General features: G+C 49.2%; 1 protein-coding gene across 1 annotated transcript in view; it reads right to left on the bottom strand.

Moving 5' to 3' along the window:
- Nucleotides 1-1,725: 1,725 nt before the first annotated feature.
- TAF2 (TATA-box binding protein associated factor 2) overlaps nt 1,726-15,994 on the bottom strand; it is a 63,582-nt gene continuing 49,313 nt past the window's right edge. The window contains exons 23-26 of the mRNA XM_078600607.1: nt 12,133-12,371; nt 9,928-10,089; nt 8,583-8,688; nt 1,726-6,422 (exon numbers count right to left, since the gene is read on the bottom strand). Coding sequence (XP_078456733.1) covers nt 6,061-6,422; nt 8,583-8,688; nt 9,928-10,089; nt 12,133-12,371 — 869 coding nt within the window. The 3' untranslated portion in view covers nt 1,726-6,060. The remainder of the gene's footprint in view (nt 6,423-8,582; nt 8,689-9,927; nt 10,090-12,132; nt 12,372-15,994) is intronic.

Genomic DNA, 15,994 nt, shown 5'->3' with positions numbered 1-15,994 from the left:
GTAACGCTCGTTACGTCACCCCACATTGACCAGCCCCACTCATTAATAATCATGAGCAGGTTACGTCCTCCACATGGACACCCCCCCCCCCCTCATTAATGAGCAAGTGACAGCCTCCAAATGGACACCCCCCCCCATTCATAACAATTAGCAGCTGACGTCACTCCACATGGGGGGCGGTGACAGCTCCTCCCCCCTCCTCGGCGTCAACTTACAACCCTCACTACAAAGGCAGAACCCTCACGTCACGCGATCTCCGTGACGCTGGTGAGACATCAAAGTAAAAAGGACGTCACGATGAACAAGGGATTTTAACCTTTAAATGAAATAAGTTTGTGTCACCGCGGCCTTTACAAATTGCACACGAATGGATGCAATGAATATGACGTCGCGGTCTGCTTTTCGCTTGCAAGTTTCAGATTTACTACAATACACCCGTCCTTGGACGGGCCAAAAGGCGAGTTAGGAAGGTTTGTCAACAGAACATGCCAATTTGTTACTAGTGTAGTGGCGGTACGCGCTGACAGGGGGGGATCGTGTGAGAGCGCGTCGGGCGTGGCTACATCGCGTGGTGTAGTGGCGGTGCGTGCTGACAAGGGGGGGATCGTGTGAGAGCGGGTCGGGTGTGGCTACATCGCGGTCCGCAGGCAGATGTCCACATCGAGGTCCGCATAGGCCCCGCCCCCTGGAGCGGAGGACTATTTAGGGGGATGCACAGCAGCACTCGGGGAGTTGGTAACCAGTGAAGACAGAAGAGGAGGAGGAAGAGATAGGGCCCTGAGACCCCTAGCCCCGATGTCTTTGTAAGGGCCGGGACCCTGTGTGGTTCAGAGGCGGGACCGTGGGACCCGGGGCCGGACGTCCGTGTGAGGGCCGGCTGTGGGACCCAGTGGTCGGGACCCATACCCCAGCCGGGGTGGGTCTGGGAGTTCCCCTGGGAGCTACGGGGCCGGAGAGCCCGCGTGTGTGTAGCCGGGTGGAACGCGTAGCGTAGGCTGTAGTTGGCTACACGTGTCGTTGTGGCTAAAGTAAATGTTAATAAAAGTGTGCTACCCGTCAAGTGGTCTCCCGCCGTAATTACTACATTACACTAGTATAGCACACCGGTGTGTTTGAGAGCAAAGCCACATTTACAATCAGAGTACGACGTATTGCCAGTAGTTACAACAGGCGGACAGCCAGGCTTGTGGATAAATCCTTCGGGCTGTCCGCCTGATGAAGCTAGTTGTAATTACTGGCGAAACGTCGTACTCAGATAGTAAATGTTGTGGCTTTGCTCTCCAACACACCGGTGTGCTGTACGAGTAACGAATTCGCATGTTCTGTTTACGTGACAAACCTTACTAGTTGGCTGTCGGGTGGGTTTAACGACATTTATATTTGTATACGAGATCTAACCGAAAAAAAAAAGTATTATGGATATTGGTCGCGAAAGCATGTGTTAAACCAAATTTAATATTAATTGAATAATTAACATTTATTTGTAAGGTGCCTTCCACAGTCTCAAGGATGTGAAAATTGCCCAAGGCTCATTAAAATAAAAAAGCAAGGACTTTCCACTTATTCAAGTAATCATCTCACCAGTTTCACGATATCCTAGGTGGCCAGACCAAGAAACATCATTGTGATTGTTACAGGACTCGGTGAGAATGCGGAACAATCCCTTTGAGCGAACGAGGAAACGTGCAAACCCAGTAGCGATAGTAATAAAAGGAGGCAGCATGATGTCTGTCTATGTACATGTTTATTTAGACGGGGGTTTTTGAGGACAAATGGATCGTCAGTAATGGTTGCAATTGTCTTCCTCGGCGATTCGCCACGATTCTTGAACATTGCGGGTGCATTGTAAGTGTGTATTTTGAACTTATTTCGCACCTTGCGTAGCTAACCACGCTCATTGGAGGTGCGGGGGTAAGGACAACGACAAACAGGGGGAAAAAATCAGTTCTAACTAAACGAGTGGAGCGTCTCTCGTGGCTGTCGGGGTAACGTGAACCTATTACAAACAACACATCAGTCACGATCAAATTCACTGATGAAGGCCTCTGCAAGCGGTCGCAATCTCTCACCGTTCTGCGACCTAGCAACCCATACCTGTGCACGAGCCCTTTTCATCGCTCAGCATATCGATGGAACGCCATCGATTCCTGCACACGCGCTGCGACGCCATGTCGCTTCAGCTAAATAAACGATATTAATAGATTTTATCATTACATCTTAGTAACTTTGCACATCCTTTAAACACGCGGGGGGTAAAAAAAGAAAACATGCAAAACTCAAAAACGGAGCGGCACCACTTAGGGCACAACACGTGCATTTTTATATCTGGAGGGCGAAATTCTGAGGAAAGTTGCGAACTGTGAACATACCATATATATACACGCAACGCGTACAATGCAGCGCGCGTAAAAAAACTAAAAAAAATGCACCAAACGAACTTTAACAATGGGTGCGTCCGCAAAACGCGAAATGAAAGCAACGACATTCAAAAGCGACAAGAAGAAGAACGAGGACCGCGGGGGGCCGGTGCGGTTTTCCCACGGCACAAACCGAAACATCGGCGCGCAATTCGCAATGCTTTGGTCAGCCGTGCCCTGCCAGGTCAGCTGGCGGGGGGCCGGGGGGCTCGGTGGTCGCAGCGAGCAGCGGGGGGGCTCGGTGGTCGCCGCGAGCAGCGGGGTGGCCAGGGCGCGTCGCTGGCGCGTAAAATTTTGCAGCGCTGTTCACCTTGCAAGCTTGTCGGCCCTCCAGGGAGGGGTAGGGGGGGTTGGGGGTTCTTTAATAACGCCACAGCCTCTCGTGCAGCGTGCGAGAGAGACATCGCCAGCCGTCTCCTTCGCTCATTTCCAATAGATGCGTTTGTCCGCTGCGATGCGTAACGAAGAGGTAGAGCCCCTCCCGAAGAGGGGACATGCGCGTTAAATCTAAAACATAACGGTGACATACTGGGGGGGGAGGGGGGGGGTGAGTTCGATGGATAATAAGTGTGGCCCTTGATCGAATAAACCACCCTTGGAAGTGGCTTCGTCATATCACGTGAATAAAGGTGGCGAAGCAATGCAACCCTGGAGGGTAACGGCCTCCGCTTAATCAAACTCGTCGTCGGGTCCGGTGCAGTCGTGAAAATCACAGGGTGCGCATTTTAAAAGGCGATCTTCGCGTCCTTTGCAAGAAAAAATGACCACCCCCATCAGCCCCACCTCCCGAGGACTCGCCCCTGACAGCTTTAGGGGCGAACATATCTTGACAGATGGGAAGGAAACGACACCGTGAATACACACCGCCATGGCATTCCGTGCATTTCATAACCTTCACCTGGCACCCGTGGGAACGGGGGGGGGGGGTGGGGGGGGGAAGTGCAGCGTGACAAGGGGCTGTCAAGAGGTTTTTTTTTAAATCGAATGTCTTCACTTGAGGCTCTCGCGTATGACTGTCTACACTTTCCGGGAGCACATTTTCACTGGCGGTTCGGTGTAGTTGCGGAACAAGATAACTTAACAGAGCTCAAACAAAACTATTGATGTCTAAAGAAGGTACAGCAGGAGAAAGGTGTGCATTTCCAAAATAAGTCAAAATTCTCACGGGGCACACCGTTTTCAAAACGTTTCTATGCAATTACACAGAGGTTAACATTCCTGGTAGTGTGACGAAAAAAAACACACACACACAAGGACGCATAAAGAATGACCCAAGAGACTTTGTATGTCAGCTGGTGCAGGTTTGTTGTAAGCCATCATGTATATGGGGTCGGCCCAGAGCATTTGAAATATTTTGGCCACGGAAGTCGATATAATCCGAGCCTCCTATAGATATTCCGTTACATCAACTGCAGCGTCTTGCCTTTGTAGATAAAAAAAAAATCTATATTTGACCCATAACTTGTACTGCAATTTTTTTGGTTAAAATTATCAAGGCAGAATAATGACATGTATGAACATACAAAAAAAATTGCCAGTGGCTGATTAATACCATGCCGAGCGTGCTTGCGTCTTCACTGTGTTATGCAGAGCTCTTTCAAAGTCTACTATCGGACACGTTACCAAATCTGGGCTACAAGGCTTTTTTTGTTTGCACAAAGTCTGCGCACACTTTTCACATTTCTTGTGCGCTGGTTCAAAATGAAATTCGATGACGCCGTTTTTTTTAACGTGACGCAAGGACACTCGAACGCGTTCCAGTTTGCAAAAAAAAATGCTGCGAGGTGGCGGGCTGTCAAACAGTGACCAGGTAAACTTAACGACGGAGCAAACTGCTCGTGTCTGCTCTTGTTTCTCGTCAGAGGGAAGAAATTAAGAAATGTAGAATGACCACGAGCAGTAACACGCACGCACACTAACACACGCGCGCATGTACAAAGTTGTGGGAATGTTTTCAGTGTCCAATTTAAAAGTTAATGGGCCAGGAGGAGGTGGCTGGGTCACAGGTGCACAGTGGGAATTGCTCTCTTTAGTGGGTGCATCAAGCAAAGCCATCTCTAATTGCCTTGCTCCCACCTCCAACCCCAAAACCTCACGAGGAAAGCCGAACTACAACGGCTATGGCTAGGCTGGGTAATAAGCTATGACAAATATCGTCTGTTGGATATAACCCACGGAGAGTATTCATTTAGGAGAATAACATTATCGATGTTTTGGGCAAACGCTCTTCTTCGTGGTTAAAGAAGAAGAGCGTTTTAGGCTCCAAGATGATCAATTAAAATGTTCAGTAAAAGATTTTAGAAATCGTTTTAATGCTAAAACCCTCGCCAATTACTTTATTAAAAATTTCCGTGAGCTGCGGTATTACTCTACTGTCATCTGACATAAGTGAATAGGTCTAACATACGGGCGGGCATGTCTTTCATATCTTTATTCTGAAGGCCTTCTGCCCACATCTGAAATATGTAGGAAGGTTAACTGTCACGGCCGACATGACCTGCATTTCCCTGTAAAAGAAAAAGTGTCAGCCACGTTACAGCCCTTTCCTTCCACCCACAGTGGCAGCGGACACCACTACCAATCACTCTACCCACCTCTGGCGATGCACAACTGTCAGTACGCACCAAAGTCTTCACCCGGGCGTCTTAATTAAGTCACAGCTCTGGTGGCACGGCCGACGAAGATCAAAAACGTCGGCGAAATGATCCCCGCTCCAGCAGCGACGAACGTCATGAGGACCTGACCCAGCCCGGCACCCAAATTACTTCTCTTTCTCTGCAGCTGCGATCGATAAACACCAGTCATTCACAGAGCGCGTTATGCACACCTATTAGCTTTTGTTGAGAGGGGGGGGGGGAAGCAGTGAAAGGGGTGGTGGCAGGGGAGGGGTGAGGAAATAAAGGACCGTGCTGCCTTGCCCCGTCTGCCACGTCGGGCAGCGGTCGTTTACAATGAGGAATGCATCGACCCCTCGCTTTCGTGTTTGTCTGTCGTGGCCGGAGCGGAGCTGGCCCGGCTTTCGGTAGCTGCGCAGATTGACAGCCGTGCGCCGCGCTGGCAACGTTGCCTCATGCGAGCGATAGCCGCAGTTATTTTTAGCCTCGCGCGTGACTTTAATTGCCTTCTAAAATAGCATGGGCCCCCTATAAACGCTGCGCCGCACTATGCAAACCCCAGAAAGAATGGCTCAATTATACAGCTCCGAATGGCTAGCAGGAGGGTCTTGGAGACCCTAACAATCAACCATGCAGACTCCTTATGTAGGCAATAAAAAATGAGATATACAGAACAGTATATTAGGCAGGATATTGAGAGGGTGCAAAATTACTTTTTTTCATACAGATTGGCAGATAAACATAGGATTTGTGGCGTCGGCGATACCTGGCGTATTATTGAAGCCTGGAGCCTGGCCTCACACTACAGCACAGAGATGGCCGTGATAGCCACGCAGACACTCATTCACCATTCGTTTAATGACGCGGCGTTCCGGCACCTGGTTCAAGGGTCGCCACACGCCGACAAAAAAAAAACACTCGAGTTCTCCGAGTCCGCCAGTCGCGCAGGCCCCGGCACGAGTCGGCGGTGTGGCCGGACCAGAGGAGGCCAGTGGCGGTGCCACGTTCAAGCCCCCGCGCCGGCGACCTCAGTCGGAGACGGAGGGCGAATTGAGGGACCGTCCGCTCGCCGGGCTGTTGAGGTGGAAGTATGACGACGACGAGGCGTTGCGATCGCGGTCCTTGCTGTCGTGCTTGTGCTTGTGTTTATGCTTGTGCTTGTGTTTCTTTTTCTTCTTCTTGTGCTCGTGGTGGTGGTGGTGATGATGGTGGTGGCCCGACTGCAGCTGCAGCTGCTGCTGGGCGTGTTGCGGTGACGGGGGCAGCACTTCCGAAGCGGCCAGCCAATGGGATGCGGCAGCAGGGAAGGGAGTAGCCGCCGGTTGAGATGATATCGGGAGCGCTGGAGTATCTGCTGCAGGAGTAGAAGACGCTTTTGTAGCATCTTTGCCTGGAAGATAGCGCAACAACACATTTGCATTTAAACAACAGGTGACAATGCAGTATATTCTCAGCCGCACGCTCTGGTGAGGTTAAATCACCTCATGTTTTATCGCGAGACAACGTCTAACGATAATATATAATATACTCCACGTGAAATTACTGCAAGTAAAAAAATAACACCAGGCAGCTCACGAGTGGCCACGTGCAGCACTGCACCCAAATGCCAGTGGAGTTGGGAATATTGCCTGGCAAGCACAGCAAGGTTATTTTTCTTTGCCGTACAAGTTTCTCAAGCCAGTACTCTTGTAGAGTTTAACCTTCTTACAGAGTTTGGCCAAACTGCTGTGATGCTCTATCACAAAGTACTGAACCGTTGCTGTGGCTCACACCAGGTAGTTTCCACACCATATGTCCCATGCTGCTTTTTCATTTCGAGCAGGCATATTATTATTGTTATTTTCCCCCATTGATCAGAGCCATCAATTCAGTTCGGGTGCAACCTATTGCGAAATCATTCTCTTTTTCAATTAAGAGAGATTTTTATTAAGAAATGATGGTTATGATTAGACGTTTGTTGCATGCAATGGACTACATCTCTTCAGAACTCATGGGCAAGCAGGGTGGTGTAACGGTAACCGTGTTTCACAGCGAGAAAGGCCTGGGTTCAATTCTCATCTCGGGCATGCCTTTGAGTGTGGAGTTTGTATATTCTCCCCCTGTTCTCCATGGGTTTTCTTAGGACGCTCCGACTTCCTTCCACAAGTATGGACGCTCATGAATTGGCCACAAACATCTTCATATGTATATATACGATGAAAAAGAGGCTAATAACTCATCAGATTCCTCCAGTATAAACAAAGATCCTGATATGTCCTTGAACTCAGTGTGGCTTGCTGGGTAATTAAGTCATTATTATAATTGTTACACACGACTAATCGCATAGAGCCACACACTGTGTAACAATGCACAGGCATCCGCAGGCATGGCAACTTTCAGATTGTAAACACTACACACAGCATACATGATAAGGCATCCAAATTAAAAACACACGCGGAAAACCGTTTTTTTTTTCTCCGACATTAACACCCAAAAAGGGCCCATAACCGAAGTTCACCGTTTGTCAAGTTTATCAAGTTTCAAAGAGGGGGGGTGGAAATCATTGCACGTGGCGGCCAGTAACTACAAAGTGTGGTTGCAATTAAAACAGAATCAAGTGCAACTGAATTGGAACGACAGCTGTTGGAACTGCGATCCAAATTCTCCGCAAGCAACAATAAAACCAACCCCCCCCCCCCCACGTGCGGTGCCCACGTGCAGTGCCCACGTGATGGGCACAAGGTGCCCCCCCCCACTCCTGCCAAGCGGACCCGGAAGGCCACTGGGCGAGAAAATCTGTGTGGCTTAACGACATATTTACGTTTTAACACGATCTAACCCAAAAAAAAAACCTTTATCTCGTGACTTAACTGCTCCACCAAGCAAGGAATCGAAGACAAAAAAAAAGGACACTCCGCACGGCTTAACGTCGGAAAAGGTGTTCGTTAGCGGGTGAACGTCGCACACGATTGGATGGTGATTACTGATCGGCTTCTGGGAGTAGTAACTTAATTAGCTTAATTCCTGTACGAAACGTTTGCCGGGGTGGCTCAGCGGTCGGCGCACCGAGCCGGAATCAGAATCTTTATTTAGACTGGAGGAATCCGATGAGCTATGAAGCTCTTTCTCACAAATGTCCAGCGAGCACCGTTGATACCTTTGGCTTTGAATCCGGGTTTCAGCCAGCTTTGAGTAAACCGAGTTTCACAAACGTAGTAGGATGAAGATCTCAGGCAGTTTACCAATGACTCGTGATATAAAAAAAAAAGTTTAACTTAAGTTGGAACAAACAAATTACAGCTCTGCCATGCGACGAACTGATGCACAGCAGGGCGCGTGGGAATGTCGAGCAAGGCCAGTGTGGATTGGAGGTCACCTGAAGGCCTCTCAGAAGTTGTTCTATGATATCATCTTCTGCGGCTCAATTTTTTCTAACACGAGGTGTTTTCAAACGGACACTTCCACGTCTCGTGAAATGACGCCGATAGCACAACTGGTGTAACAATTTGAAACGGGCAAAAAAAAAACGTTCTCGAACACAATGAAATCCAAGACGGGGGGTGAAATGAACCTGGTGTGGCCGGGTAGTCCATTATGCCGAGCTGCTGGTTTATGAAGGCTTGGCTGTCATGCACAGTCTCCATGTCCACCTCCTCATCATCCTGAGAGGTTGAGAACTGCAAGAGCAGAACACACGACGGCGGCGGCGGCACATCGTGCAGCGGCACACGAGGCACAAGCGTTACGCAATAAATGCATTAAATGGTACGGTGAAAGCACAACAAATCCATTGGCACACCAGAAACATAGTTCTTTTGGATGACTAATGACATTGCACTGTGTGCAACAAGGCTCATTTGAGAAAATGGGCCAGCAAGGCTTAGCTGTAGCACCGCTCACTGCCAGGTGTGGCTAACAGGATGAATAAGGACAGGGCACGGAAGGCTATCAATCATGCCTTCCCCTTGCTTTGGCCAGATACAGACGGTGTCAATACACCAGTGACACGTGTCATTGTCTGCAATGCAGGGTTGAATTGGACGCTGCGCTGTATATGTATTTCCCCTAGGCTAGTCCGATTCACATCCGTACCATTAATGAAGGGCAAAATGAGATTGAGTCTCGTATGGAAAAGAGAGACTCGAGAGAAATACAAGCACATGGACACCGCTGCAGAATAACGGCACAGGACAAAATAAATCGTTAAAAATAAAGCAAAATAATTTGAAAAAGTATAGCCTCAATTATGTAATGAATCCAGCAAATTATTACGTAAAAAGAAAGTAATGTGGAGAAAAGACATTTTTGTCTATATGCTGACCTTCTAAGACACGCGCAATTTTTGGTTTTAAACTAATCGTAAATGTGGAACAATAAAAAAGTAACCAAATAATTTTGCAACAGTTTTGCGCATTCAAAGAAAGTGTTTTGAGTTTTATCTGTTTTATTCCTGTGGGTTTCACAACCGCTGAATAACAGAATAATGAGTGCACACGCAAGCCTCCGGTCTGGGAGGCGACGGTAAAGGTGCAGCCCTGCAATTTCGTGTCCACGTCACCGCTGGCCAGAGGGCCTCGCGACTCGTGACAACTCTAGAGAGAGTCCCTCGATAGCGTATTTGGCCTCCTTTTCAAAACTGCTCAAAACGTTTAATCCATTTTAACCCCACCACACTCGACCCGCCTATCGACTGCGGTGTACCTATTTATTGCTGGGCAGACCAGAGGCAGAAGGTTGGGGGGCGGTATTTAAGAATCTCGCCCATTGATAGCATCAACTGCTGCGCTGGGAGATCGAATCGGCGACCTCTGGATTGCAAGGCCAGTGTGCTCATCATTACACCTGGGAAAGCACAATCAGGGAGACTGTAAACACAACAAGGGCTCTGCCGTGCAGCAGGCTTTGCTCAGCCGCACCTTGATTTTGAGCTTCATTTTGCCGTCGTCGTCACGATCGGCTCCGGAGTGCCCCGACCCTGCGTCAGGTCCCAGGCTGAGGGGTGACTCGGCTTTCCTCTTCACTCCCTGCGGCGGTGGGTTGACGGCCGCCACCTCCTTGCTTGCCGGACCTTCCTCCGGCTGATTTCAAAATAAAGTGAAACTGATGATGACTACACCATTGGAACCTCATTTGCCAGTAAAATATGATAATTGGTTTTTTACCCTTCTATCTGGCAACAAAACTAGGCTCTAAGGAAAGCTGTCTCGGGTGTGGACCAATCAACTTCAAGGACAGTGCATACATTATCAGAGTTATATTTTTTGTTTGCATTATGACTGCAGGTATTGTGGTCTATGCAAACATGACTCCTTGTAAAAAAGGTGTCAGTTTTGTTGCCAGATAGAAGGGTAAAAAACCAATTATGATGATGAGTACGTTCGATATTCGTGACATTCTTAATGGCGGAAGGCTATCGTCACAAAAGGCGCTGTTTCACAGACACAGTCTGCAATAGACCTCTAGAACCTTTGTTATGGACAGTCTGCAGTAGTTTCATAGGAGGGGGGGGGAGGACGATGATTGCCCTGTGTTCTCCCCAAACCGAGTAATTTTTGCGGATAATAAAGAGTTTGGGAAAACGTTTGATCGCGACGCCGTGTGAATGCAGACGGTGGCGAATCCGTCCTGGTTCACACGCTCGAAGCACTCGCCGGGGCTGCCACTCGCCTCGAACCACTCTCACCCCTGCAACAAGCGGCAAACAAGCGACCGCTCTGCCATGATTTACAAGTGGGACGTGAGCAACATTTCTGCCAAATGAGTCCGGGGCGTCGGGGGCACCAGGATAAGTCCTCCAGTGATTCTCTATAGATTTAAATGGATGGAGATGGGGGGAGGGGGTATAAATGGAATGGGGGGTAGGGGTGGGGGGGGGGCAGCGGGCCTCGCCTAAAGGCTGAGCTCCAAGCTTTAAAATGCGGTGAATAATTACAATCGGCCACGCTCTGCAGAACTAATATTATCAAAAAATCCAGCCGCACAAATTAAAGCAATCAATCAATGGTTGGGAATCAACCAATGTCACATGGGAAGCAAGTTACGTGCCTCTATTCCCCTTCACAGAATCGTGAGAAGCCTATTCGAGTTTATTCTTCAATGTCAATTTGTAAGTGAAATATTTAAGCTAATTTATCGTTCTTTAATATTTAAATAAGCTAAATTTGTATTTCTGTAAAAACCTTGGTGGCAGGTGGCACCCCGTTAATGGAAACACAATTTAAAGCCGTTTTGTCACCCAACAAAAAATCTAACGAAGAATATCTACGGAATGACTTGCTGCCATGCGAAATGTATGCCGCTTGAATTCCAGCCGTGGTGATTTAACTCAGCTTCAGCCCAGGGCGCTCCACTGTCTTATTTCAGTCCCAAAATCCACATTATCATCCTAACCCCTGGGTCACACAGACCGCCAACTTCCCAGGTGAGGCACTGACATGGCGACGCTGAAGGGAAAAGCAGCTCCCACTGACATCACTGTCATTCAAGCGCCAGGATTTAATGCAGTCAGCAATTTTTTTTCCGTCATGGTCTTAGTCTCGTCGACGACCAACTGTGGATATTTCAGTGATTCTCAGTCTATGAATTTCACTTCGTCATTGTCTCAGTCTAGTTGCTGATAGCAAACATTCAGTCAAACACTCTTAGTTGTTAAATGTGGTTTGGGAGTGGCGTGCAATCCCCCTCCCTCCTCCCAATATTGTCAGGTCAACCAATCAGTGAGCTCAGTAAATATATTTTCATACATATGTAGAGCCAATTTACCAAGTCTGGTCTTCCTCAGTTCACTGCTCTCTCTAACAATATTACTAATCTTCATTAATGTCATCTCATCATAGCCGGCCAACGCTCTGGTCTCCGTGGTCGGTGGCTGTGGCCATCGAGATACTCAATGAATTTCGTCCAACTGTAGTCATCGACAACTTAAGCAAATAACCTTCACTCGAATCATCTCGCAAACACAGTTTTTGCACCGCTTAGGCTCCCTGCTGCCACTCGCGTTGGGGGCAAAAGAGGTCGCACGCACAGCCAAAGCACGCAGGCGAAGCGGAAGGGGTAACGGAGGGGGTAACGGAGGGGTAACGGAGGGGGTAACGGAGGGGGTAACAGAGGGGGTAACGTGCCGTGCCGGTGGCGGCCACGGTCGCCCTTCCCGGCGTCGCGGCGCTGGACGGCATCTCGGCGGGCGGGGGAAGCGCCGTCGCCTCTGGCTTGATGGTCGGGTTGAGCACCGCCTTCCGTTCCTTGAGGTTCACCACCAGGCCCAGCTCGGGCAGCGGCAGGCACGCCGGGCGGCTCAAGCCGAACAGCGCGTGGTAGAGGTCCACAGCGTCACAGCGCAAGCGGCAGTCCTGCGCCGTGTCTGCTCGCACACACGCAAGCACGTACGAACGTGACACACGGTGCACACGGCTCACTACAATTCACCGTTTGTCAAATGTGCTCGAGGGCTAAGGGACCGCCGTAGCCCAGGGGTGGTGGCACAAGCATGGTCTGGTGTGTTATGTTGAACTTCTTTCGCACCGTACGTAGCCAACCGTGCTAATCGGGAGGTGCAGGGGAAGGTGCTTTTGGGGGCAAGAGTTGGTGGATCTGAGTAAGGGACACGCGGCAATTGTGCACCTTGGATTGGCACGGTCAGCTACGGACGGTGCAAAATAAGTTCAACATACATACAAAGACAAAGATCCCCCGTATAGCCTGAACGGAATGTTGGGGCAAGTGCTGTTAGCAAGCACCTATGAAGACCGGCACGGCACACGAGGGGATGGGTAGCCAGCACAACGCCCGGCCGCCTTTGTCTCCCCGGAAGCAATGTTTACACATCGCACCAGGTACACATTTGAGGCTGAGTAGACCGAGGAGAGGCCCAGGACCGGTTCAGATAATCGCCACCGGTGTTGGCCGTGAGCGCGAATCGAACTCGGGTCGCCGGGTCCGTAGCGCAGAGTGCTCACCACTACACTACAACTCCCCTGTAACATACATAACATAGACACATTCAAGTGCCGCGCAAGTGCACCAGCTCGCGCCAAACTCAGCTTTGTCAAATGTGCTCGAGCGTTATGAAAAGGTTTCAGCCGAGCGCGGAGGATCTCGCCCGTGTTCCGGCGCCTTGGAGGAAAGGGAAAAATGTGAATCACGCAGAGGCCATGAGGGCCCTACTGGGTTGCGAGGTAGCCGGGAGATGAACAAGTGGGTTTGCGAACCCATCTCCATGCACCTTTGAGTGTTACACCTCCCCCCTCACCGCCTGTACAAATTGGTGTTCTCGCCATTTCCTCACACGTGCAAAAGACTGCAAAAGATCTAATTAGGCAAGCATAACAATGCAGGGCCCTCCTGCTAAAAGAATCTTGAAACACTACAAGGCTTTCCTGGAGGAAGAAAAAAAATGACATGATGAGCTTCAATTACAACTTCAGTAATGAAAGCCTCAAAGTACAATTCTGTTGTGAAGAATTTTCATTATGAGCATTGGCTCATTTGAAGTGCACGTGTGTGTGTGTCAATGGCTGAATGCAGCACCTGAAAGGATTTGAATGCTGAATGCTGGATGAAAGACGGATGGAGGCTGTGTGTAATGAAAGGCTCTTCTAAGTGCATTTATTTTGTTTCTCGGAGAAAACGCACGATGTAAATGTAACGTACTATTTTCACCACATTAATAGATAATTACGCCAATGAACGAACATTGATATTCCTTGGATGGGTCACCGATTGTAAAACAGGTTGTTGTTGTTATAGACCATGCGGCTACAATGTGGGTAGCAGAGGCCAATACAAAATTAAACCAACATGGACTGATAAGCAGTACGATTAATTCAATCCCCACAACGCGTATAGCACGGGGAGACCTTCATCCAGCAGTGGATTGACAAAAGGAGCTGCAGGATATATATTTTAAAAAAGGGTTATTGGATATTTAGTAGGCAGTGGAACATTGCAGACCCTAGTTAGCGTTGTTCACTTAAACACTTCACATTCGCTTACGTTACAAGAAAGTTAGATGTACAAACTGCAGCTGAAATAATTATTATTTTCACATGGGAAGCTCTCCATCGGATAATTAAAAAAAAAACTTCTCGAGGTGGTCCGGTAGCCGAGAGGTCAGAGAGCTGAGCGGGCACCGCTGAGACGCTCCCTGGATTCGAACAGGCATCTCGGACGAAGCTCTGTGATATCCGCTTCCGGCGGCAGTTCTCAAACACAAATGGGTTGCACTTCTCTATGAGGAATTCTTCACCTTGTCACGCGATGCCGAAAGCACAACCGCGATAAAATTGGGGCAAAAGACACGTTCTGTTGTTAGCAGCGTGAATGATTTGCTGCATACAACAAAAACCGATGGCTAGATTCACGAAGGCACTTACACACGGTTGCATGTCCTACCTTCTGGCTAGCGGCGCATTGGAGCCAGGCATCTGATTGTGTTTGAAACTGCATGAGCACGTACTTGGCAGTAAGCGCGCAGCTCTGCGTAAGCAGAAGCTTAATCGCGGTTCAATAGTATTGTCCGTACAGCTTTCGCGCTTGCGGACGGGGTGAGAGGTTGCTCCTCACCAAAATATTTTTGAAGCTCTTGGTTCACTCGTTCTGTACCCTACACATTATCCGCTGTTGCCAAACTCATCCCCCTCCTCACCATCTACCCAACCTTGGCCCGTACACTACCAGCTTCATCAATGCCTCCGTCTCATCTGGAACCGTTCCCTTAGCTCTTAAATTTCTGCTGCTGCTGGTAGTGTCACTCCTCTACTGAAAAAAACCTAATCACCACTGGACCCTAAACATCTCTGCACATTTCCATTCAATCTCAAACCGCCCTCTGTTTGGAAAAGTCTTCCAAAGGGCCATCTTCTCCCATCTCTCCAAGTACCTCTCACTCCAGGATCTCCACGAGACCGCGACCCAGTACAATCTGCTTCCCACCAAGGCCATCCTACTGGGACTGCACTCTCCGTGTGGTAAATCACCTTCTTATCACTTCAGACCGTGGACCCCTCTCTCGCTCCTGGTGCTCCTTAGACCAGGGGGCGGGGGGGTCGACAACCAAAATAACAAGAGCAACCATTAATTTCAGAATTCGGGGAAAAAAGAAAAAAAAACCCGTCAATATTTCGAGAGCCGCAATGCAATGTGAACGTCAAGAAGCAGCTCCGTAAAGAGCGGCATGGCGGTTCCGGAGCCGCAGGATGCTGACCCCTGTCCGAGACCTTTCTTGCTACTTGCCACCATAGACTCACGCAATTCTCCATGTGCGTCTCCAAACCTAAGTAGGCACCCCAAGCACACTTCCCTCCCGGTTCCACTCCTGCCCATCAAACTGCTCTGTCCACGTTTCTAAACGTGGACTGTCTTCCGCTCAAATGCCCATGCGACGTGGTTTTCCCACAGGGCACCATCCTCACCCCCACCCCGCTCCCCCCCTCTCTTATCAAAATATATACCTGCCTCCCTGTTGGCAATATCACCTGCAGTTGTAACGTCCACCATTGCTTCTATGCTGATGAAACCCAGCTTCTGCATTGCCACTGTCTCCGCTAACCCAACTTCGCCTGCCTCCTCTCACACCGTGCCTTAACACATTCCTCATTTTGGATTGATTCTCCAGCGACACGCTGCAAAACCGAAGCACTCCCTCACTGGCATACAGACCCGCTCTCAGAATAGACTCCAGTTTGAGCGCGCACCCCCGTAACTAACTCTAACATCGCACTGCCAAAGTGTCCAAAATCTTGGCGGTGTCACTGATCGTTTCTAGACAGCTGTGGATGCCAGCACCCCTAGTGGCTACAGGCGTGACGTGAACCGATTACATACAACACAGACGAATCTATAAGTTGTGATTCTTACACGCATGATTTGCTGCATGTATCAACATAAAGACTCATCGACATTCGTCACTGAAATGATGCTTGTTCCACCCTTATGGTTTGGCACACGATCAGGAAACACAATGTCCCAGTTGTTTCGTTTGGAATG

This window comes from Lampetra planeri, chromosome 14 (genome assembly GCF_965212315.1).
Source record: "Lampetra planeri chromosome 14, kcLamPlan1.2.h2, whole genome shotgun sequence".
Lineage (NCBI taxonomy): Eukaryota > Metazoa > Chordata > Hyperoartia > Petromyzontiformes > Petromyzontidae > Lampetra > Lampetra planeri.
This window is presented reverse-complemented; position numbering and strand designations above follow the sequence as displayed.